Source organism: Phyllostomus hastatus, unplaced genomic scaffold, assembly GCF_019186645.2.
Source record: "Phyllostomus hastatus isolate PE091 unplaced genomic scaffold, TTU_PhHast_1.1 phas_scaffold_1674, whole genome shotgun sequence".
Classification (NCBI taxonomy): Eukaryota; Metazoa; Chordata; class Mammalia; order Chiroptera; family Phyllostomidae; genus Phyllostomus; species Phyllostomus hastatus.
Genome location: NW_025334011.1, coordinates 7,974,031 through 8,000,554, shown reverse-complemented (window position 1 = coordinate 8,000,554; position 26,524 = coordinate 7,974,031). Strand labels below are relative to the sequence as shown.

At 37.0% G+C, this 26,524-nt stretch overlaps 1 protein-coding gene across 1 annotated transcript in view; it reads right to left on the bottom strand.

Annotated features, from left to right (window-relative positions):
- Window positions 1-10,095: 10,095 nt before the first annotated feature.
- The window catches only part of CFAP299 (cilia and flagella associated protein 299), a 218,775-nt gene continuing 202,346 nt past the window's right edge, over window positions 10,096-26,524 (bottom strand). The window contains exon 4 of the mRNA XM_045857707.1: window positions 10,096-10,237. Within this exon, the coding sequence (XP_045713663.1) occupies window positions 10,096-10,237 (142 nt within the window). The remainder of the gene's footprint in view (window positions 10,238-26,524) is intronic.

Sequence of the window (26,524 nt, the reverse complement as noted above, 5' to 3'; positions counted from 1 at the left end):
AATTCACAGGTTTGATTCTGTCCATCCAAACAAAACAGCACCGGTTCTATATAGGAACAGGTACTGGTGTATATAAGATTTAAATGGCAAAATTTATTATGTATGCAAAATTTATGGACCTGAAAACCATGTTTGTACTTCTGATTATTTGTAAATGAAGGTGCATTTGCAGTAAATACATTTTATTTCACTTCAAATGACTATGGAAATGGGACACTGAAGAAATAAATTAGACTATCATATACAATGATTGACAAATGATATGCTAAAGAAGCAATTAAACTTTATTACAGAAATGATTAATTTAAATATCTTAAAATATTTGTCTATATGAGATTACATTATTGAAAGGGCGACATTCATTTCTTTCAAAAATGGCAAAAACTAAGCTTTGTGTTTGCAGTGCACAGTGGTGGTGTCCCTCCTGGATCCCTTTTCCCAGACTAGTCTGCTTGCCCAGCTCCAGATGCTGCAGGTGTTAAAGGCTAATGGTTCACACCTGCACTCTCCTCAAAAGGGACGGCCCTTAGTTGACAGAAGTCACTATACTCCCTTTTCCCCCAACCCCTGTGGCAGCTGGTGATTAATTGATGGAGACAGGAAAGGTGCAGAAGAATATGTATAAGCACATCCCCCTGGCCTCAAGGCAGAACAAACTGATACAATTCACGCTCCAGAGCTCCCTGTGTGAGTGACTGAGGCTAGATTTCCACTGAAACCACCTGATCACACAGGGAGCTCAGGGGTGTGAACTGAATCAGTTTGTCCTCTATGCTATCATGCTTCCCTCCTACCCATAGTGGGCTTCACATGGGAGAACTTTCTCACCAAAACACTCGCACTAAAATATGCATACTAGGCTCTGCTTCTAGAAAACCTGAATTAATATAACACATGTTATTTATAATTTACTGAACACCAACTAAGGATTTGGCTTATCTGTGCTTTAAACATTACATAATTTTGTTCTAGAAGTATCTAAGCTGTATGATAACTATTATCACCACATTGTGAGTGGGGAAAATCAGGCTCTGTAGAGTTGAGGAACCTGCGTTTAGCTAGTAATCAGTATTCAAGAATCAAAACTCAGATTAATATGGCTCCATAAACTCTACAGAATTTCTCACTGCCTCTCCATCATATTTTTAACCAGGGAATAAAAAAAATTAAATATCTCTTCAACTATATGTTTTTTTGGTGAAATGGAAATTGATGTGCGTTTATTTTCCATAAACATTGATGTAATTTGTTTAAAATGAAGGTAAGATCGTATGAGTCATACAATTTCCATAAGGGTCTATTAGTGGACAAGCATGGATTTGATTAAAAAGGAAATAAACATCCGTATAATACCTTCATTTTCTTAAAAGAGAACATTTTATAGAAGTTGGAAAACAGCAAGGAGGGAAAAGATCATGTCAGCGTGATGTTGCTGGTCATATACAACGCCGTCTTACGTTTCATAGAGATTTCAACACAGGAAGTGGGTATATTAGGAACTGCCTAATTCATAGGTTTTCCCAACCCACGACCCACGTACACTGGTTTCTTTGAATGACTCTGAAGAAAAAGCCTAAGCAGTGCTTTTATATCACCTTCAATAATGCACATTTCAAAGCCCAAACTAGTCGGCCATGTAACTGTTTACATAGTCAACATTCAGTGGGAAAGTAAGTGTCAACAGGTTCCACTTTCCCAGGCAGGAACAGCACATGACCTTTCATTACAATCCTCATGAGTCTTAGTTTACTCATTCTTAGTTTACTGCCTTTTGAAAAGTGCAACTTCACCCACTCCACTCCACCCTGCCCCACAGCCACTTAAAAGAGTTACACTGTGGGAAGCACCCATGTCTTTTCCATCTTTGTTTATGGCAATAACAAATCAGTTTGCACAGAGTAGAAAATTTATAAAATAGAATATGGTTTCCTAGAACATAAAAATTTCTATAAGATAAAGTGTTTTTTCTTAATATTCTGATTGCTATGATGTCTTGTCCATGACCAATAATCTTTAGATCCTTAATAAAATCTATCAATAGTAAGTACCTGATTTTCACAGGGAACCCAGTCAACCGTGTTTTCTAAAAGGAGACTCAAAACTACTCAATGCTTCCCTTAAAAATTATCACCAAAAGTATTGCATATTTTAAAAATTTCTATTTTATTCACAATCATAGCTATAACAACATAATTTTCTTTTACTGTTGAAGTCATATTGTGTATTAAATACTTATCATGTATCATGTAATGTGTCACATGTTTAACCTACATTTTCTGTTAAATTCTCAATATTAAGATGAAAGCACTCTTAATCTCTGCATTACAGAGCAGGGCATTATGGCTTACAAAACTTGTAGAGTCCTTATGCAACCTGTAATATGGGGTAAATAATAAATCTGGAATTTGAGTGTAGTTACCTCCAACTTTTATGCTCCACCCTAAACCACACTAAATCTCCTAAAGCCAGAATCACACTTCTCTTCCCATTAAAAAAAATTATCATCAACTCTATATACTCCATTGAGTACCCCAAATAAGAGCATGTGGATCGGACTCAAAAATTCCTTCCTCAAAACAAGGAACATACTTTGCAATTATCTCCTAAATTACTTGTCTTTTCCCCACCATTCATTCTGTCATTTCTTTATCCCAGCCTTTTATTATCTATTGTCTGAAATGTTACAAAGGCCTGTCAGTTAACCCCCCTGTCTCATACATCATCCCCCAGCCATCAGACACAGACCTACTCTCACATACTGCTGCCAGTGTACTTTTAAAATACATATCTGATCATAGCAAACATTCGTCTACGTTTTTTCATGAATACCCATCATTTCCGAGGCAAGTCTATGCTGGCTGGTGCTCACCTATTTGGCTTTCTTACCCTCTTCCCCACATAAATTTGAGAAATATTTCCCAGGTAGAATTGACTGGGCTTGGTGACTAACTGGATGCAAGATCTGAGGAGTGGAAGAGGAAAAGGTGTTTAATTTACTTGTATATTAAATGTAAGTAAGTAAGGTATAGCAATATGGAGATAAACTTGGGGTTAAGTTCAGGAGATCTTTTCCTCCAGCAATCTACTAAAGGTTGTATCTCAACAACTTTTGCCAAAGGCCAGTCAAACTCAGTGTCTCCAAAATCAGATTCATGCTCTGCACTCCATTTCTGAGCTTTGAGTGTACCACGTCTCAAAGAGTGGCAGCACGTCTACCCAGCTCTGAAAGACCTATTATCCATGGCCTTCCCTGTGCCTCAGCCCTGTCCTGAGCCAGATCCTGCCACCACATCCTGCCTAGTTTACCTTCTAAATGAAAATATGATCATATTATCTCTCAGTCCATTTATACACAGAATATTTTTCTGTGTATAAATCCTTCATACCACCTGTCACAATTTCAATTTTTATTTGTATGCTTACTTAATTACACTCTTTTTTCCCCAAGCAACTCTAAACTCCATAAGGCACTTGCTATCCATTCTATCTCTACAAACTAGTACAATGTCTGGTACAGAACCCATTATCACCATTTAAAGCATAATTAAATAAATTAATGAACAGGTGGCTAGCAAAGATCTAGACCTTTGTTTTTGGTAGCAAGAAGTATATAGCCAGAAAGTTTATGGTCTGAATGATTCACCAAAGGAAAATGTGTATATATGGTAAGAAATGCAATGCAGGCCAAGTGCAGGTATAATGTTGTCAGCCCAAGAAAGAGATTGAGTCAGAAGACAGTAGGAAAACTATAGCATAATTATGTTACAGACACCAAGATGAAAGGAAAAGAGATTGATGAACTATATAAATATCTCAGAGTAGTTTAGAAAGAAATTGGAAATTATTGTCTCAGAATAATCCATTTCAATTCTTTAATTTCTATGTAGTCTTCTCATCATACAGTCTTCATACATTGGCCTCTAAAATTTTCCTTAGTCTCTCTCATACACATGAAGTGCTCTCTAGATGTTACATATTCATTCAAACATTCTTTGTAATTCTACCATTTCTACTAAGACTAGAAATCACAAGAAAAATATACTTAGTCACAACCTCATTTAAATATTTAAGCTTTTTGACATTTTTACCAATTTTTCTGAGAAAATGCATTTTGCATTTTACATATATGCCTCACGTATTAACCCAATGCATTCAGTTTTCTGTGATATATTTTATATCCACCTGCAGGACAATAATTTGCAAAACTGCTGTGAGTTTCTGGATACCCAGAGCCAGGCCTGTTGCATGTGCTTTTCCAAGCACTTGTTGTAAACATGCACTTAATTCATGCCTCACTCTGGTGGCAGAGTTAAGAACTTCATAGCATGAGCAGTCAGGTAACAAGAAATCTGCTTACATGTGAGAAGGAAATAGTTTATCATTTTAGTCTTTAAAGAATTTTAAAATATAAAATACATGAGGTAGAAATGTATTCATACACAAAGGGTTCACATTTAAAATAAAATTAAGTAGCTATATTAGTAGGAAAAACACTCCATGCACCTGTTATTTGAAGTACTACACGACTTATCCTTTTAAATATTTTTGTACATGCACTGCACATAAAGCTCAATGTTTTGTCCAAACTAAATACAGGGAACATTATAATCACTTGAAACAGTATTTCAGAAAAGATTAAAAGAAATGTAGATATGTTTCTATATAGTGCTTATAAAGTGCTTATGTATGTATTTGTAACTATGTGTATTAATATGTAGACATAATTAATATATAAATACATAATATATATTATACAGAATGAGACAAAAGTAAGTTTTCAGCTGTTTGTATGGAAAATAATACAATAACTAGTAAATAATAATACAAGAATAAACTGTGCTTTGCATGCTCACATCTGTAAACCTACGTTTGCCCACTCTGTATGTGAAATTCAGAAGCATTAATGAAATAATATTAATTCTTAAATTAGGTTGGGTTAACTCTGGATTGGTTACAAGCTTTTAAAAATACATTTTATCTAAACAATATCTATGACAATAGGGTCTGATGTTTTCAATCATGACAAGTTTGAAGGAAGTACATATTCAAGATTTTTTTTTCTTTGAGTAAGTAGTTATATAAGCTTATAAAGTTTTCATATAACCCTCTTCCTTCCCAGGGCACAGCCTAAGACTACATGTCCAAGCAGTAGCTCCGTGGGAATGGTATTAATAAGCAAACAGTTCTATAACTTAAGCATTGAAAATACAGGGAGGGGATGGAGTACCGAAAGGAGTACTGTTTCCCAGAGCTCCAAGGCTCTATAGGAGAATAAATCCAAGGCCTAAATGGAGAAAACTAATACATTAATTTTGCAATTAGTGAGAAAGAGGACATACAGAACAAGATTCAGCTACACAAAATAGCATTTGCAAACCAGAATCACCACTTAAAAAATAAAATAGAAAATGTGTGGGAAAGTATATCTAATCTTCTAATGTCCTAGCTACATTTAAAGAAAATTCCCTAGGAAAATTGCTATGGAATTAGTGCTTCAAGCCTTATCAGACCACACAGGTCAACTATGTCAGTTCCGAAACCATATCATAATTTTTCTTGTATGTAGTTTCAATGAGATGAAAGAAAAAGCACAGCGAATGTGCCTCAGGGTTGGAGTTCTCCATTTATTTTGCACTCACACTTTATGCAGAGAAATGCTAATGCTCAGGAAACAGTCATTTCCTGTGGAGACCTCAGACCTCATAAAATTCACATATAGTTTCTCCTGATAGAAAATTAATAAAATTTAAATCTCATGAATATTGCATATTTTATAGGACTACTTTTTTTAAAAAAAGTATATCCATTTGGTAAATGGCTTTTAAGTAAGATTATGACCCTAATTAGATCTTTCTAAAATATGTTATATTCTGTTGTAAATGGTATTCTATAAAACCACTTGGAGTCTGTTTTAATTCAAAAATAGAAAACAGAAAACTAAGCTTTAAGTGCCAACTTGATATAAAAATATGTATTCTGCTGATTGTAATGATACAATAAATTCAAAGGCACAAATAAATGACCATATGCTATACTTACAGTTAGCAAGCTATGAGACTGACAAAATTCTAGTTTCCAAATCAATGACCACCCACCCAACATTTTATGCTAACTATTTAGCATTCTGAATAAAAGTTAAATTTAGAAACTTCTCTAGAGCAAAAAAGAATCATAATGGTGTAATTAAACATTTGGAGCAACAATGTAGAGAAAATAGATGTGAACTTGCCAGAGAGCTATCTCAAATGCCCATCACTTCTCTGTTCTCTCTGGCTGCAACCATGCCAGTGGCTTCTGTCCCTCTCAAAGGCAAACTCTTCTCTGATGCTCTGGATCCCACCCTCCTTTTAAGGAATTCTCTCCAGCAGCAAGGATTCCCTTTCTCCCCTACATCATTAATACCTATCTGTGTACCTCATCATTCCCATTAATGTAAGAAACAAGCTAATATTATCCTCCTTAAAAACAACAAAATGAACTTCCTGGACTTCAGGCCCTACACCATTTGTTCCATATTGTTTATGCTACACTTCACTACAAATATTCTCAAAAACAGTTGCTTCTCCTTATCTTCACTTACATACTTTTTCCTTTTCTCTACCTACTCTAATGAAATATTTAACCACAGCCCTCCACTGGAATAGCCCTCACCAATGTATTTATTTATCCAGCCATAAACAATAGTTAATTTTTAATCATTTTTGTGGGCTAAATTATGCACCCCCAAAAGTTATGTTGAGGTATTAACCCCTAGTACCTGTGAATATGAACTTATTTGGAAATAGCATCTTCGTAGATGTAATAAAGTTAAGATTGAGTCATATTCAGTTGGGGGGATGGATAATCCAATAGGTCTGTCTTTATAAGAACAGAAGACAGAGATTCAGATGCACAGGGAGAATGTAATGTGATGACATGGGCAGAGATTAGTGGTATCTCTACAAACCAAGAAACACCAATGATTGCTGGCAAAGAAGCTAAGGGAAAGGCATGGGACGGATTCCCTCCTAGATGCTTCAGAGAGAGCATGGTTCTGCTGACACACTGACTTCCAACTTCTAGCCGCCGCAACTGTGGACAATAAATTCCCTTTGTTTTAAGCCACCCAGCTTGTGACAATTGGTTACAGCAGCCATGGAAAACTAATATATCATCACATTTAACCTCTCAGCAGCATTTGAATTGGTGAGCATTCTTTCTTTTGAAATTTTTTTCTTCTCCCATATTTGTAGCATTGCTCTCAGTTGATTTTCTCCATGTTTACTACTTCCCAGTATCTGCCTCTTTCACACATTTCAGACCTCTAAATGTTGGAATGTCCTAAAGATTTTTCATAGAACTTCAGTCTTTTTTTACCTGTACTCTCTGCCTAGTAAACTTTTGCAAGTTCATGACTTTCATACCATTTAGATGATGATAACTTTTTTAGATTTATACTCCATCCAAGACTTCTACACTATGTTCCAGATCAATATATGTAAATGACCAATCAGCTTCTCCATTTGGATATTGATTCCAGAAATAAGCATTCCTCAAAAGTGTCCGTGTCAAAGTGCCACCTCAGCCGACTACTTGTTCAAGCCCAAAACCTAAAAGCCATTCTAATTTCCTCTTTAATATTTCACATCCAATCCATCAGTAAGTCCAGTCTGCTCTTCCTCCAAAACACAGATATGATGATCTCCTTTATCTCAACCACTACCACAGTTTTTAAATTTCATCTCTTGCTGGTTGTTTGTAAGAGCTTCCTAACATCTCCTTGCCCGTGCTCTAAATCTCTTTCCCACATCTCCTTCCCTGCACAGCAGCAGCGAGATCAACCTTTCTGAAGTGTAAACCAGATTAGGTCATTTCTTTGCTAAAGATCATCCATCAACTTTCTGTTATAATGATAAAAGAATAAATATAAAAATTAAGGAATAAAATAGAAATTTCTTAAAACCCATATGATCTGGCTGCTGACTCCTCTCTCACTGCATCTATCTTTATTATCCCCTTCAATAACTATATTCCAGCCATTTTGGTCTTCTTCTCATCTCTTGAATATGCCTCTATTTCTTTTATCTCGGGAGATTTTAATATGTTATTCCTTCTTGGAATATCTCTCCCTCTGAAATATTTATTGTTTGGGGGTGCCTTTCCCTTCATATTTCACAGTTATCTTCTCCATTTCATTCAAGTCCCAAAGATGTCACTTCCTCAAAGTGATTTTTCTGTATACAGCAGTTAAAAACAACCAAGCACACCCTATTCGATTACTCTCTATTCAATTTTCTAATTTGATGTTCTCCAAAGCATCTTTCCGGAGGTGAAATTAATTGTCCCACTTTTATTTTGATTTCTTATTTTCTGTCATCTTTTCTAAAATATAAACTCTTTACAGTCATAAAATCTGCAGTGCCCCAGTGCCCAAGTGACTACAACAGTTTTGGGTTGGAGCAGGTGCACACGCAATGTGTCCAGTGATTTAAAAATGGATGAAACTTGGGCAAGAAAATGCATTAAGTGTGTCATTTAGGAGGCTGGTACAGTAATTTATTTAAGATATAATGGGAATTTAAATAAACTAAATGACAACTTGCAATGGCAGAAAGTGAAGTGATTTGACTTATATTCAGTAGAATTTGATAGGAAGCATATACCATTGTGGTAAAAAACACAGACTTACTTTCTCTGAGGCACTTCTTGTTTGGTGGAGCTGGTATCTAACATGAAGCATGTTTTCAACCCTATGGAAACTGATTTTATCCTTATTATGGATAGAATTTGTTCTTGTCAAATTGTTTTTTAAAAAAATAATTTTAACTTTCCATTGCAGTTGATATGCAATATTGAATTAGTTTTAGTTATACAACATAGTGATCAGACATTTATATCTTATGAGGGGACCATCCTGATATTTCTAGTACCTATATTACAGCATACATAATTTTTATAATATTGTTGACTGCATTCCCTATGCTGAACTTTACATTCCTGTGACTGGACTTTTTAAAAATATGCATGTTGCCGAAGAGAATAGATTTTTTTTAGTGCTTGATCACTAACCATCGATTGCTGCTTCTTAAAAGTCATTATCATAGATTCCTGTGACACCACATTTTTCTGCCTTTCTTTCAACCTTTCCACCTGCTCTTTCTAAGACTTAAAAGATTTAAAACTTTGCTATTGTGATTTGCAAAATCATCCAGAATCCAGTCTCTGCCCATATTTCCAACTTCACATCTTTAAATCTCACTCAGCCCACTTCCTTCAAGACACTTTCCCTGATTTAAAGTCCAACTTAATTCTATACAATTATATAGCCAAACTACCATTTTATTCTTTGTAAAGTACATTGATAATTTGATATGTGAAATTTTCAAGAGACCTGAATGTGAGAAAAATTTCTACTTTTTATTGAGAAAACTCTGGTAAAATAAACTTTCTTCACATATTTTTTGCCGTTGCTCTAAATTTTTCATTATATTACTATCATTACTTTTCTGTAAGTCACTTATTACAGTTTCAACATGAAACTGTGTTCTTGACTTGGAACATTTTAAGACTCACAAAAGACTGTTATCACTAATATCACATTAACGAAGGGTAAAAGTAAATAGCATTCCAAATAGCAAGTTGACATATTTGAAAGTAGCACATTTAAATAAGACAAGAGCATGTCTTTCATTATATGGGATCTATTACATCTCCCAAGGAGGGACTAAAGGGCAGACTCTAGGACTGTCTTATATATATAGAGAGAGGCAGTATGAAATCAGGTAGGTGGGGGCAAACTTGGGAAGAAGTGATATTGTCACTCCAAGAAGCCTACTAGGAGGAAGTCAGGCTGAAAAGAAGCAGGGAGTTTAAATAAGGGACTAGTACACAGTTGGGGATGATAATCAGTCTGCCAAATATAGGTATTTTCTCTGCAATAGATATACAGAATCATTTATTTTCACCATTTGGTTACTTCTACAGATATAAATTGGAATAAAAAATCTACATACATTTCCACAATATGAATAATAAAAAGCCATATTATGTCCTTCATGAATTACTTTTGGGGAAAGATATTAAAAGTTATATTATGAACTAACTATATATTATATACTAACTTGTGCCTTCAGTTACACATTTAGTTGTTGGATGAAATGTACTCACACTCACTTTTCCATTGCGATTGTCTTCTTCTCTCACTGCCAGAGCCTTCAGAAAATTATCTTGCAGTTCTTTAGAAGTACTTGTTAATGTCCTATAAAAAGCAGGTCTTCAGTTATAATATATTAGATAACAAATACATTTAGAACACTCTTGGTCCATCAATATGCTTCTTTATTTCAAATGACAATTTTCTTATAACACTAAAACCATATATATACACATTATACCCAATCATTATAAATCATACACAATTATACTAATCTACTATATTTCTCAATTTAATTTTATGCAGTTATAGTCTTTATTTACAAATGATTGGAATAACTTCTCTAAATAATATACATGCCCATTTTAATACTCATGTAGATAGTTAATTTCATTTACATGCCCCTTTTTATTCTTTTATTACACCATGAAAATTCAATATATTTATAATCACCACTACCTGCAATAATTTTAAATTTAGTATAAGTATAATTTATTTATCTTACATAAGAAAATTAAAATACTATACACCTAAGGCAATTAATTACTGGAACAGAGTATTAAGTTTAGCTTTATGACCAGAGATAATCAAGGTAAGAAAGGGAACTAGGTTATCTCTGTCCCATAAAAGGAAGCATTAGGAATTCAAGAGAGACCTCTGGCCAAGATGGAGGTGTAGGTATATACACTGTGCCTCCTCACACAGCCAAAAGAAGAACAACAAATTGAAAAAAAAAAAGTCACCAGAATTGCCAGAAAATTGAAGTGTATGGAAACCCAACAACCAAGAAACATTCATCGAGACCAGTGGGAGGGGTGGAGATGGACAGCCGGGGCAGAGAAGATTCGCAGCAAGGTGGTAGCTAGAGGAGCAGGTAGTCCCACATTTGCATGAGGATAAACCAGGAGGAACAACTGGGGAGCAAGACAGACCACGCAACCCACAGTTTCAGTGCAAGGTAATAAAGCCTCAAAACCCCTGACTGAAAAAAACCTTTAGGTGTTGCAACAGTGGGAGAAACTCCTGGCCTCACAGGAGAGTTCATTGGAGAGACCCACAGCATCTTAGAATGTACACAAACCCACCCATCTGGGAATCAGCACCAGAAAGGCCCAATATGCTTGTGGGTAGCAGGGGAAAAGACTGAAAGCCTGCCAAGAGCTGAGCAAGCAGCATTGTTCCCTCTTGGACCCCTCCTCCACAGACAGCTCTGCAACACAGCCATGCAGGTTCCTCTACCCTGGCAAATACCTAGGTTCTGCCCCTTGGGTAACAGATTGCTCCTAAATTAAAAAAAGGCCTCAAATGAAAGAACAGATCAAAACTCTAGAAAAAATACAAGTACAACTAATTGATGAAAGATAGTCAACTTATCAGATGCCGACAGAGTTCAATACACTGGTAATCAGGATGCTATTTTGAGTATGGTCACAAAATAAAGGAAGAAGTAAAGGCTATACAAAGTGAAATAAGGCAAAATATACAGAGAACCAAAAGTGAAGGGAAGGAAATTGGGACTCAAACCAATGATTTAGAGCAGAAGGAAGAAATAAATATTCTATCAAAACAGAATGAAGAAACAAAAATTCAAAAAATGAGGAGAGGCCTGTATCCAAGATTACTCTATCCAGCAAAGCTTTCATTTAGAATGGAAGGGCAGATAAAGTGCTTCCCAGATAAGGTCAAGTTAAAGGAGTTCATCATCGCCAAGCCCTTATTATATGAAATGTTAAAGGGACTTATCTTAGAAAAAGATGATCAAAAATATGAACTGTAAAATAACAACAATGAAATTCAAGAGAGAAATGACTTTCTCTTGAAGTAAATTTTAAAGGAAATTTATCTTAAAAACATCAGCCAAGCAGCATTGAACCACATAATAAAGTGGGTCCAAGAATTATTTGCAAAATAACAATTCTTTCCTTACATGGGAATTTCCTGTATATTCAATAAACATCTTTCTTATGTGCCTATTATGTACTGAGAACTATGTCAGGCACAAAAATAAATGAGATATAATTTGTAATTCCTGCTGTCAAGTTGCCTGTGGTCTCATAGATTTGAAGAGATATGTGAACATTAGAATGTCATACAATGTGATAATTATAATGGAGATATGAATGGATATCAGTGGACAAAGAAATATACTACCTATTCAAGCAAAACTCATTAAATCTTAAGTTTTAAAGCAACTGTTGAACTAGATGTTAAAAAATAAGGCCGGATTAGCCAATTTGGGGCAAGGATGGGGTGGCAGAAGGAGAGAGGTATCAGACACTACAAAGGAATGAAAGAATAGACCTAGAAACTGTAGAGTCCCCTTCAGTAATTGCAAAGTAGTCAGAAACTAAGTGCAGGAAGTGAAGGATAAACCATATAATACTAATAAAAATGAACATTTTCAGGGGCATACTGTTCTAAGTATTTAGTTAAGGTCACTCAGCTGGTAGCAGCAGAACCCATATCCAAACCTAGGAAATCTGGTTCTAGAACTCATTCTCATAACCACTAGGATACATTGCCCTTCCACTAAGACCTGTATGCTACTTTAAGGAGCTTGTTCCTTGCCTTCCAGAAGATGTTGAACTATGAGGGTCTTATGTGAGGAAATAAAAATTTCAAGTTTGTGTTTTAGAAAAAAGATTCAGTAGTTATCAGAAATATAGCCTATAGGACAGCAGCACTGGAGGGCTTCATTAGGGGGCTATTACAAAGCTTTATTAAGAGGTGATGGAGACCCTGATTCAAAGCAGTGGTGATAAGGATAGGAAGGGATAGGTGTGAAAAATATTGAAGAGCTAAAGTGGACCTGGTCATTGTTTTTGTAAAGAGTTAAAAACAGATGACCATCAGGTTTCATTAAATCAATATAGACATGTACATTATCACACCTGCTAATTATTTGTTGATCTAGAAATGCAACACTTTAAATTGGTCATAACATGTCAGCTTTTGCTGTTCTAGCTTTATGTAACTTGGTTTGATATTAATACCCACTAATAATTTAAACATCTAAATACACATTTAAAACACACTAATTAGCCTGGCTGGCGTAACTCAGTGGATTGAGCGTGGGCTGGGAACCAAAGTGTCCCAGGTTCAATTCCCAGCCAGGGTACATTCCTGGGTTGCAGGCCATAACCCCCAGCAACCGCACATTGATGTTTCTCTCTCTCTCTCTCTCCCTCCCTTCCCTCTCTAAAAATAAATAAATAAAATATAAAAAAAAAACACACTAATTAGTACTAATGGAAAGAATCAGATATTTGAGAAGGTTTTCAATTCACTATTCAATACAAAAATGAGTCTTCCTTATTACAATATACCTGGTCACTGCTCTTATATTAAATCTCTAAAATATAAAATTTATTTTGTTAGTTACTTGCCCAGTAAAATATGTATTGTTTGTCCATTTCTCACAGGATAATCTTATCACTTGGTCAGTTTCTACCTAATTTCCTGCTTATGGTTTACATTTAAAACAAAAATCAGTTAGAAATTCTCTATGATGTTTGAATGGAGACTTAGTTTTACAAGTTCATCAGTCAGGACTGGTTAGGTTATGGTGTAGTAACAAATGGTCCAATTCTCAATGGTTTACAATTACAAAGGCCTATTTCTCAATAATGCTGTGCATCAATAACAGACTGACTGTGGCTCTTCATTTTGGAGGAAGGAGCAAAGAAGCTGATGAAACATCCTTTATCTGAAACATCTTTGATTATTGTGTAGAGGGAAAAGACAACATGGCCACACACTGTCTATTAGAGATCTGCTTGTAACAGAAACATGTCATTTCCACTCACATTTTATTGCTCAAAGCCAGTGTCAAACCCAAGCCTGAAATCAATGAGATAGGAAAGTATAATTCTGTCCAGAGTAACAAATAGTTGTAAACATTGGCCTACGTACCCTGTGCTTGAGGCTAGTTAGCTAAGGAAACAAAAGCAATAAAGAAAACACTTTTTTGATTGAAATTTAAAAGCACAGAAACAATGTGGTTCATTGCAATATAACCAAATTAAGACCTGTGTGAAAACAAAAAGAATTTATCTTGACCTCAAAACACACTATATCCCTGCAGACCCATAAAACATTCTTAAAATTATGGAGGAAGGAATGAAACACACTTTGGTATGGTGTCTCCTGTGACAGTGGTAGACTGTTGGGAACCGCCCTGACTAGTATCAGAAGCTGAAACCCTTGCGTAGGCTAAGGCTAAGGGAACGCCCTTGGAACCCTAAGCCAGCAAGGAGACAAAAGCTTATCTTCCTGGCAGGAATGCTGCTTCTGCTGCTTTATTCATAACTGAACCCCAAAAAGCTTGGTTGGTTAGCCAAAGACGGGTAAGATTCCCCAAGGGGGAAATGACCTAAGACAGGCACGATCACTTTGGGAGGCCCCCCAAAAGAAGGACTTGGGGGGCTGCAGCAAAAGGGGTAATGGACCCTCGCTCCTCAGCTTTGACAAAGCCTGAGTTCTCCATCTGGGAGAAAATCTCCTTATCTCTTGGTTGCCTTAGTTCCCTTGCTCCACCTAAGCCTGAAACAATGACAGGGTGGTGCAGCTCTGTGCTGAAAAGGGTGGATTCCCCGGGTGATCAGGCCTAAGAAAGAATATGTAAATTACTGTGAAACCTTCTTTGTTTAGAATGCTCTCAGTTGAATGAGAGGGGTCCAAGGAGGAAGTTAGTTTGTTTCTCAAAGTCTTACAGCTTTTTGACCCCGACTCAAAATAGACTGGCAGAGTTCCTTGTTTTCTACAGTTCCTTACTTCCCCCTAATGAGTACTGTACTTTACCTGAATTATTATGCAAAACGAGCCCAATAAAAGCAGGCTTGGACGGTAAGTCCACGAGCTCCCCACTAGGGGGGGGGTGGCCATTTCATCCCTACTTCCCCACAGAAATTAGTCTGTCTCTGTGCATGTTTTTTCTCGCGTGTTTTTCGACGAGCCATCCACAGCGTTCCATGGTCACTGCTGGCCGGTGACCCACGCATCAGTAGACGCCTGTTGTTTTTTCCTCTTCAACATGCCTCCCCTTTAGTAATAGAACCCTTATTGTTTTAAAAGAAGTTTTATTTATGTTTATAGAGAAGGGAAGGGAGGGAGGAAGAGAGGGAGAGAAACATCAACGTGTGGCTGCCTCTTGTGCACCCTCTACTGGGGACCTGGCCTGCAACCCAGGCTTGCCCTGACTGGGAATGGAACCCACAACCCTTTGGTTTGCAGGCCAGCACTTAATCCACTGAACCACACCAGCCAGGGCGAGAACCCTTATTTTTATTTGGGCAATGGTCCTTCCCACAATCTGTATCTTAGTAGAACAGTCAATCAAGGTAACTGCTTACTCACAACTTTTATGTGCCAAACCTCAGCCAATGCATCAAGTTTGACCAATGTCACTGCACCTCCTGTGAATATACAGCATAAACAGAGAGACCCAGGATGACAAGCAGCTGGAGTTATAGTGACTGCCCTTAATGTTACAGATCAGACAAGGGGGGCCTGAGACAATATACTATTATTGAAAGAAGGCCCCAGGTCCGTTATGTCCACCCCCAGAGGAAAGACGTCTCTCAATGCCAGAGATTTGTGAAAAGGAAAGGAAATGTTTATTTAATGCTATACTAACTTAAAGTAGTGACCTAATGTCTTTATCAAAAATCCTAAAGTCCCTAAAAACACCCACAAACATGCAGTCCTTCCTTCCTTCCCCCTTTGCCCAGTCCAGAGTACCATATCTCAGGAAAGGAAAACGGAGTCCATGGCTCAGACAGTCCTCTGGTTCTTAGTTAGTCCTCCATCTCGACTGGGAGACCTCCCTGGGTTCCTGGCACCCTCGGCTGAGTCGCCAGGATCTCTGCTAAAACCAGGTGGTGGTTCCCCTTCTAAAGCTGTGGGAGTCCCCACTCTGTCCAGGCCTCGTAGTTCTCCCTCTCAGGGCTTCAGGAAGGGGAGAGTCCCCACTCCGTCAAAGCCGCGTGGTTCTCTCTCTTAAAGCAGCACGGTTCTCCCTCAATGGCTGAGGTCCTCCCTATTCTGCTAAAGCCACATGGTTCTCTCTCTCTGGGATGCGGGAGTCTCCACTCTGCTAAAGATGCATAGTTCTCCCTCCTCAAGCAGCACAGTTCTCTCCCCCCAGGGCTGCGCATGGCTCTCCTCCTCAGGGCTGCACAGGGCTCTCCTTCCTAAAGCAGTATGGTTCTCTCTGGGATGCAGGAGTCTCCACTCCGTCAAAGCCGCGTGGTTCTCTCCTAGGGCTGCGGGAAAGGGAGAGTCCCCACTCTGCCAAAGCCGCGTGGTTCTCTTCTCAATGGCCGCCAAGTCTGGGTTTTAAATCCCCGCAGCCAATCTTCCTCTGCAGCCCCATTTCCGGCTCCTCCCACACTTGGCTTCACTTGCCAGAATTCATATCCTTCCAGCTTTACTGGGCTGCCATCTTGAGTCTGGGCAGGTGTGGCCCCATGTCCTGGAGCCAATCTTCTCCGAGCTCCCACGCAGGTGCTGTAGCTTAGGGGATCTGCCCCCAGTCACATCTTGGTGGGGAAGTTACTTCCATTCCCCTGGCTCAGAGATGATCACAGCTATTTAACATATCTAAGCGACCAGCCAAAGGCTATAGTTATGTTAAATGACCACGCCAGAGGGTAGCTGCAAGGCTGTTGCTATGTAAAACAGACCTCAATGGCCCTGCTCCATTTGTCCCTTCCCCCAACCCACACCCTGGGTGGGGGGGTGGAGACATCTTAAAATCTCTTGGACACCTTAAGTTCTGGACCCCATTTCAAATGCCCATTTGGGGTCCCCCCTCTTGGCTGCACCCTGTAACATTAATTCCTACTACATAGCCTCATTATTCAACTTTCTCTTCAAATCTATGATAATCAGTGCTCCTGCAATAAATCCCCCTTTTTGATTCAGTTCATTAAAATTGGCTTCTACTGTTTACAAACAAAATCTGTTATTAATAACAGTGATTATCCAGTGAAGACACCCCAGAGTTCCAAGTTTTCCATACAGTAAGTCAACTCTTCACTACCCCCATCTCCCCAAGTACATCTTGTTTTATTGTAAATCTTTAGAGCACTATGGATAAGTTAAAGTCCAATTTAATCACCAACCACAATCCCAAAACATGAAAGGTAACCATCATTACCAGCATCACATACATTCTTCAAGGTTATTTTCTACAGTTTACATGTATATTTGTGTACCCATAAAAACATATATCATTTGGTTCTTCATTTTATTTCATAATTTGTAGCTTGCTGTTTTATTGCACTATTGTTATTGTTCCCAGGTATAGTTTATGAGAGAAAGGATAAAAATTCAGACATGAAAATAGCCAAAAGAATAGATTTCTAGGCACCATTCACTAATAGGGAAGGAACCCCTAGTATTCCGCCAGGTCTGGCTCTCTTATTAACAATGGCTGAGGTTTTTAGAAACTATCTGGCCAAACAGAAAAAGGGAGTAATAGCAATAGAATTCTTGCTGCCTCTGGGCTATGGTAGACACTGTTTTTCTTTCTTCAGTGAAAATGAAAGTCCCAGTTATTACCTGGGCATGAAGATTTCTGAAATAAAGACTACTTTTCCTAGCCTCTCTTATAGCTATTTATGCCCATATGACTAACTTTTCCACAACAGTATTGTTACAGGGTGCAGCCAAGAGGGGGGACCCCAAATGGGCATTTGAAATGGGGTCCAGAACTTAAGGTGTCCAGGAGATTTTAAGATGTCTCCACCCCCCCACCCAGGGTGTGGGTTGGGGGAAGGGACAAATGGAGCAGGGCCATTGAGGTCTGTTTTACATAGCAACAGCCTTGCAGCTACCCTCTGGCGTGGTCATTTAACATAACTATAGCCTTTGGCTGGTCGCTTAGATATGTTAAATAGCTGTGATCATCTCTGAGCCAGGGGAATGGAAGTAACTTCCCCACCAAGATGTGACTGGGGGCAGATCCCCTAAGCTACAGCACCTGCGTGGGAGCTCGGAGAAGATTGGCTCCAGGACATGGGGGCCACACCTGCCCAGACTCAAGATGGCAGCCCAGTAAAGCTGGAAGGATATGAATTCTGGCAAGTGAAGCCAAGTGTGGGAGGAGCCGGAAATGGGGCTGCAGAGGAAGATTGGCTGCGGGGATTTAAAACCCAGACTTGGCGGCCATTAGGAGGGAGAACCATGCTGCTTTAGGAAGGAGAACAATGCACAGCCCTGAGAGAGAGAGAACCATGTGGCTTTAGCAGAATGGGGAGGACCTCAGCCATTGAGGGAGAACCGTGCTGCTTTAGGAGAGAGAACTACGCGGCCTTGACAGAGTGGAGACTCCCGCAGCCCTGAGAGGGAGAACCACGAGGCCTGGACAGAGCGGGGACCCCCACAGCTTTAGAAAGGGAACTACCACCTGGTTTTAGCAGAGATCCCGGCGACTCAGCGGAGGGTGCCGGGAACCCAGGGAGGTCTCCCAGTCGAGATGGAGTATTAATTGGGAAGAACCAGAGGACTGCCTGAGCCATGGACTTCTATTTCCTTTCCTGAGATACGGTACTCTGGACTGGGCAAAGGGGGAAGGAAGGAACGACTGTGTGTGTTTGTGGGTGTTTCGGGGGACTTTGGGATTTTTGATAAAGATATTAGGTCACTACTTTAAGTTAGTATAGCATTAAATAAACATTTCCTTTCCTTTTCACGAATCTCTGGCATTGAGAGGTGTCTTTCCTAGGGCGGACATAACGGACCCGGGGCCTTCTTTCAATAATAGTATATTGTCCCAGGCCCCCCCTTGTTTGTTCTGTAACAGTATCCTGGTGAAAATTATGTATAACTTATGAAAATTATGTATAGAGGAAGAGTACTTTTTTGCTATAGTTGGAAGGCAACATAATTACTGTTGCTCCAGCTGCCACCTTGATTTGACTGGAAGGACACTGCCATGGAGAAACAAGAGGAAGGAGCATGGTCCCAGACAGCTCAGAGCACCAACTCAGTCTTGACTGACACCATATGCATTTCTGGAATATAGGACTGAAAAAATTACATTTTGTTTCAGCCATTGTCATTTTTGGCTTTTCTATTTTTAACTAAACCTAATGTAAACAGGCACATTCACCCTACGAAATTTACTCATCCTTCTGAAAAAGATGTTGTTGTAGAATTGGCTTAGTAATCAAAGTGCACTTATCTGTAATACTGTAAGAATTCCCCCAGGAGACTGTATATTACTTCTGTAACTGAAACAAGTTATTTTAAAAATAGTCATAATGTTAAGTATTTTAAAGGAAACATGAAATAATGGAACTAAAATTTAAGATGGACATCAGTCTTTAATTCCTATTTACTTATGAACTCACCACATTTTTCTGAACCTTAGTTTCATGATGGGCTAAATTATCTCCAAGCCCCTAGAAGCTGCAAAACTTATGATTTAAAATGGCATGCTCTATCATCAATCACCAAACACATTAATTTATAATCAGTCTAAGAAATGTGACCCTTATACTAACAATACATTAAGATAACACTGTTCCTCTTACTATTATTCAAGTCTTGCATACACAGACTTACATTATTTCCTACAACACCTATGAGGAAGATAAAAAGTATTTTTGTCATATAAATTGGAAACAAAAAGGATAAAGTCTATAACCCCTAAACTATTTGCAGTAGACTAAGAAAGTTATATAAATAATCAATTATTATACCACACTATATCTGAGAACCTGAAACTTCTCAGCACTGGGAAATATTAGAAAATAAAGTTAATGCAGAGTGTGTGGTTAGGAATTCTTAAATTTTTAACATGCATTACTCTTGCTTAACTAGATTTATTTAACAGTGACCTAAGAAATCTTGCCTAAATAAATATTACAGAAAGAGTTACTTCCTCAAGAAGTGAAGCAGGTCTGTTACAAAATCCCAGGGTTAGAAGTTTTATAAAGATAAATACTCCAGTTTTGTTCTTTACACTCTAGCACTTTCAAAATGGGGTAAAGTTTACATGGATGAATAATATTTTACCAACTTTGTTTAATCATTAGCTAAACAGATTTATATAATCCTACATCAGTGACTCTAAATACATTTGTAATTTTCAACAATTAGGCTACTGGTTTTATAATTTAATTATGTTGTTTGTGTCCCACACATATTTTCTTAATAGACCTTTCTTAAATGTTTCCTTAACGTTCAAGTGAAATTTTAAATGATCATGCTCTCAGAAGAAAAAAATTTGGAAAATGGTTAAATGGGAAACTTATTGCCAAGAGTTATTTTCTTAATAGTTCACTTATTTTAAAGATAAGGTCTTTCAATAAGTATTTATAACATTAATCAACTCAGTACTTTAAGTGCGCAAATGGGTGTGTTCTAATAGGCAAGATTTGACTCGTCACTGTGATGTGTTCTAATAAGCAATTTCTGAATGATCAATAAATCAAATCTGAGATTATATCTATTTTAATAGCAATATTTTTAATCTATTTGGAATAGATTAAATCAAATCTATTTGACTCATCACTGATGTGTTCTAATAAGCAATTTCTGAATGATCAATAAATCAAATCTGAGATTAATCTATTTTTAATCTAGTCTTTATGCCACATTTTGAAACAAATTTAATTATCCTCAAATCAAGTCCTAAAGCAGAATATGTTTTACTTCAGAGATTATTGTAATCAGCTAGAATTTGGCTTTTAATCTAGATATCATCATTCCCAAGGCTTTATTCTACTATAGTGAAGCCTCAAAATATATGAAAACATGATATTTATATCGCATATTTTCACATCATAAAAACAATAAGAATGCACTTAAAAGACAGAACCTGGTGGCAGGATTGGGGATGGGGAGAGGTATGCAACCTTCACCTTGAAAGGGCCCCTGAGAGTTATCAGAGTCAGATCTCAAGACCTCTTTGGAAAGCTAATCAGCCATAATCATCCATCCAGTCTGGACTGGAACTCTGATCAATTTGTCTGTTCAGAGTCAATGTTGATTTCTTTCACAGCCAGTGAACTATGACACAGCCTACATTTCATATTTCTAGAATTTATATTTTACTCATAGCACTTATTTGAATATATAATTCAACCTCTCTGTGCCTCCGTTACTTTAAAATGATGTTTTTATTTATTCAGTTTGGGAAAATGTAGTGGAAAGTAAAAAAAAAATAGATTACTAAAACTTTATTATAAAGATTCTATAATATTATCTGCTTAAGAAAGGAGCACACTTGTCTATGAATAATCAGTTTTTAGACAGAAATGGCTTTATTTCCTATGATAAGTATTCTGACAAAAAAATTAATATATATATTTATTTATTTGGGCTCAAATAATCTAAATTTGATATTTTAGAGGCCCAATTCAAAAATTATTTGTAGACTTGTTATAAATATAATTTTATATAAAACAATGTCTGGATTTTCAGACAATCATTTGAGTATTAAATATGGAAGGTATGTTCTTAACAGTATTTTGATGTAGGACACCCAATGCTGTCTCAGAGAGAAATAAATATTGCACATTTTCTCCAAGACAGCACAGTATTTTTTTTGTTTTGTCCTTTCCATAAACTAAAGAAAAAATCTTACTTTCCCCAAATAAATTTTTTTATAAATATCTCTGACACTGGTAAATCTTCACATTTCTTTTCTTAATGTATTATAGCACATTTGCTCAATATTAGTCAACTCAAGCCCCCATAAAAATACCATAGAACGTATGGCTTTAAACAACAGACATTTTTCTCACAGTTCTGGAGGCTCTAAGTCCAACGTCAGGGTACCAGATGGTTTGTTTCTAGTGAGAGCTCTCTTCCTGGCTTGCAGGCAGCCCCCTTCTCACTGTGTCCTCATACAGCAAAGAGAGTCCAAGAACAAGTTCTCTGGTGTCTTTCTCATGTGGCACTAATCCTATCGTGAGGACCCCACCATCATAATCTCATTTAAACAAAGTTGTCTCTCAGAGGTCCTTCTCCAAATATCAGTCACACTGGGGGTTAAGAGTTTCAACATATGAATTTGGGCGATACGGGCGCAATTCCTTCTACAGCATGCTCCTTCTCCTTTCATAACTCATTTCCCACATTTTATTTTTCTCACCATACTCTGTACGACTTGGAACAATTTCAAGTTTTCCTTTCTCAAGGACTTACTTCTTGAGATAGACTTGCTTAAATTGCCAAAGTCAGCTATTTGTTCCTTTCCAGCTCTCTCTATAAGGTTCAAATGATTTCAAGCCAGATAACAAACAGATCCAAGTGACATAGACCATGGGGATCTGCTTCAAATAGTATGGAGAAACCTTCCTGTTCTTTATGATTATACCTCATTTTCATTGTATTCTCTTACACGAATATACAACTATTTATACTTCCTATATATTACAGACCTCGGAGTCATTTCTCCTTTGGGTCTATTACAAACATGTTGTTAGAATTTCCAGCACAGGTATCCTCAGCATAAATTCCTCTAAGATCTGCAGCTAGCAATAGAATAGCTGTTATAGGATATTTGTAACTTCAACTTTACAAAATAATGCCAACTTCTTTCCAAAATTGTTCAACAAATTTACACACCCACTACCACAGCGTGTGAACTTTCCTTTTGCTCCACATCATTTCCAACATATTGTATTTTAGAACTTTTTAATATTAAGCAAATCAGAGTGTTTTTACTAGTCTTTCAACATGTTTTTAATTTGCAGTACCTATTATTTTTGTTCTTGTATGTACATATTTTTTATATCTCATTTGTATGTCACCTAAAAGTTACATGAATACCAGAAATTGTATAGAAGGATAAAACCAACCAGTGAACAATTTTAAGTCCTGTCCTTTGAGCATAAATTCAATAGGAGAATCTACTTTTAATATATGAGGGATTATTTTTTAAAGATCTTAGAGGGGAAATAGTGCAGGTAAATCCAATGTGTGGTTTTTGATCTCCTGTTTTTTCTTGTACACTATTCGTGGTGGTCTTTCTTTTTCATATATATGTAATTTTTTTGAAACAATATGCCTTAGGAGTCAGATCAGTCAGGATTACATTTAAAGAGATTTATGGTTTAGAAACTTTTATACTATATACTGTGATTTCCATGGAATTTCCAGGAGGTCATCAATTTATATTCTAATAGCTCTCAGAAAAGAAAACTACTTGAGAAATGAGATTCATTTCTTGGTAAGAAGGAATGAGAATCAAATTCCCATTGAGAAGACAAATGGCACCACTTCCCTCGCCCTTTTCTATGCTAGTGTTTAAACGGTCAAATGTTCAGTAAAGCCCTTGGCATCTCTGGGAGAAAACTTCAACTGTCAGCAGCACATGGGAAGTGATAGCATGTACACTAGACAGCTGTTTCTTTTCTTTTCCTGTTTTGAGGGAAACCCAAGTGGGAGTCCTGAAAACTGTGGAGTCTTATATCAATCACATTCTACTCTCCGGGGATGAAAACCTGTGCTTTCCTTTGAGGGGACAAAAATGGGTTGGCTTCTGTGTGAGAAAGCATCTCTGAACTCCTAGTTCTTTTGGTGCATTTGGCATATATCTCTAGCTGACTCTTAAATATCGTAGGTTAAGATGTTCTCACACATTGAGGGGGAAAAAGGTTGCTTAGGAAGTAAATGTTTTTAGTCTCTGAATGTGTTTGATTTTATTCTGAAAACACATTAAAATGTAACTTTTTCTCTCTTCTGGGAGGCAGCTAAATCTTTTTTTCTGATTTGAAATATACTCTCCGATCTTCTTATTTTATTTATACAATGCAAGCCAATGGGAAAATAAAAGGTAAGGAAAGTAATCCCCCATTCAATACACTTGCCTCCCAACTCCTTTCTGCCTGTGAGAATCGGCCTCACTGCTCCACAGAACGCTGAAGTTAGTCGTGCATAGCACCCTGAGCAAGTGAGGCTTTAGAAAGGTGAAGGTCTCAAGGCTCAACATCTTTATGTTGTATCTATCTAGTCTCTACATGTATAACTACAGTTAATAATTTCTGAAAGGTTCTACATAAAGAAGAAGAGAATCTGATGCAATGAAATTCCAGGGAGCAACTCCTCACCAGAGAAAAGCAGTCAGAGCAGAAGAATACTGCATTTCTCAGTAATTGTACAAGGCAGTGGGACTGTCATGCATCAGGAACAAGGGGCACATGAGTGCTCAGAGCAGAGGAGTATACAGATGAGAGAAGGGACTGCGTGGGGGAAGAAGTGTACTGGTGTGGACTTTGGGGAGAAAGACACCTGTAGAAGACTGTTAGGAAGGCCTTTGATCCAAAGTCAGCCAATAAAGAGTTATGGCCCCCAGAAATGGATCCATCTTAATATTCCAGCCACACTCACTCACTGGGGGAAAGAAGCCTATGGGAGGTGTGGCCTGGGCACAAATACACAATCGGTTTCAAAGAACATCTCATGGGGCCCACACTTAAATACACTCCCTGTATAAGACGCATTCTCCTGACAATTCTCTCTTCATCTGAATCAAATATCCTGAAGTTTAAAAACACCAACATAATTAATCACTTGCTTTATCACAAATATGGTCTCAAAATAAAATTGCCAGTATTGTCATCAATAATATGTGTATTGGAAGCATGTTAAGATATTTTGCAGATCTCTTTTTTTCTTAGGGTACATCCCACTAGGGATGTACAGCCAGGTTACTGTGCTTGAAAATCACTACACTTGGAAAACATTCTTTATGGATATGATACTAATGCGCTGAACAATTAGGTTCCTGTGTGGATTTTATTCCAATTTTTAATATATTTTAAATATCATTTTATAATTATATACAATATTCATAGAATCCTAAAACCAAATCTACAATGTAGATAGGTAAAGAACGCTAGTTGCACCACCTTCAGTTCTCTTTCCCTATTCTATTGCCTCCCTTCTAGATAGATAATTTTAAAAAATGGATTAGCCTTATACTGTTCTTTTAAACTGTTATAGGTAATATAGCATATCTACCTATTCATCATCTACCTAGCTAGCTATATATTTATGTATGTAAATAATAGCATCCTATACATTTATCTCAACTTTGTTTTTTCACTTACCATTATATTCAGGGAATTATGCCATAGTAGTAAGAGACATTTTCACTACTTTTGTGTTGCATAGTAATCTATCATGGAAATACTGTATACAATATTTTAGTCACTTAGTTACTCATGGTCATTTGGGTTTTTCCCTGTTTGCTATCACAAATATTGCTTTAGTATATATAACTTTGTGCATAGGTCATTTTACATTTTTGCCAATATATTTTTGGAATAAATTCCTAGATGTAGAATTCCAGGTCCAAGAGTGCAGGCATATTTCATTTGTTAAAGACTATCGAGTTCCCCTTCACTGGGTCCGGGCCATTTGGCAGTCCTCCCCACAGGTTATAAGAGTGTCAGTTTCTGCACAGCCTCATCAACAAAGTACATTGCAAAGCTTTTAGATCTTGCTGATCTTATAGGTGAGAAACTGTATCTCAGTATACTTTTTGCATTTCTGTTATTATAAACAAAAGTGAACATATTTTCATATATTTAGACTATTTGCATTTCTTTTTCTGTGAACTATATGTTGATACCTCATTTTTAAATAGTATTGTTGGCCTCATCTCTATTTTCTTCTGTAAACATGAAGAATTTTAGCTCTTCTCTGACATACAGAAGTGATACAAGTTGCAAATATTTTCCCCAGATTTTTCTTTGCTTATAGTGCATTTTACCAAGAAAATATTTTATTTTTATGTTATTAAAATGATCAGTCTTTCCATTACTGACTATTGATTTTGAATCACTTACAAATTATAAAGGAGTTCTTGCATGATTTCTTCTAAAACTTAAATGATTTTTCACTTGTTTTAACATATATATCTAATTCCTTGGAATTGACCCTGATATACTGTGTGATAAATTGATCCAATTTTAACTTTTTTAATCTGGCTATTCAACTATCCCAACACCTTTTTTAAAAAAAAAAACTCCACATTTGTTTTTTACACTGATTTGAGAAGATGTCTTTTCTTTTTCCATAATGAATTTCCATATATATTTGAGTCTATTTCTGTGTTTTCTATTTTGCGTCACTGATTTGTCTGTCTGTGCATCAGAACCACTCTGTCTTGATGATAGAAATTATATGTTTTAATATCTGGTAAAATTAGCTTCTCTTGCTGCTATTCTTCTTCAGGTTGTGTGTATGTCTCCATGTGTGTGTTCTTGTTTGCTTTTTCCAAGTAAACTTTATAATTAAGTTGCTGAGTGCCAAAAAAAAACCAAAAACCCGCAAAAACTGATCACAATTTACTAGGATTACTTAAATTTCTAAATGTCATGGCTTGTGTTTCTAAAGATAATTGGAATAATATCTCCCATCTCATATGTT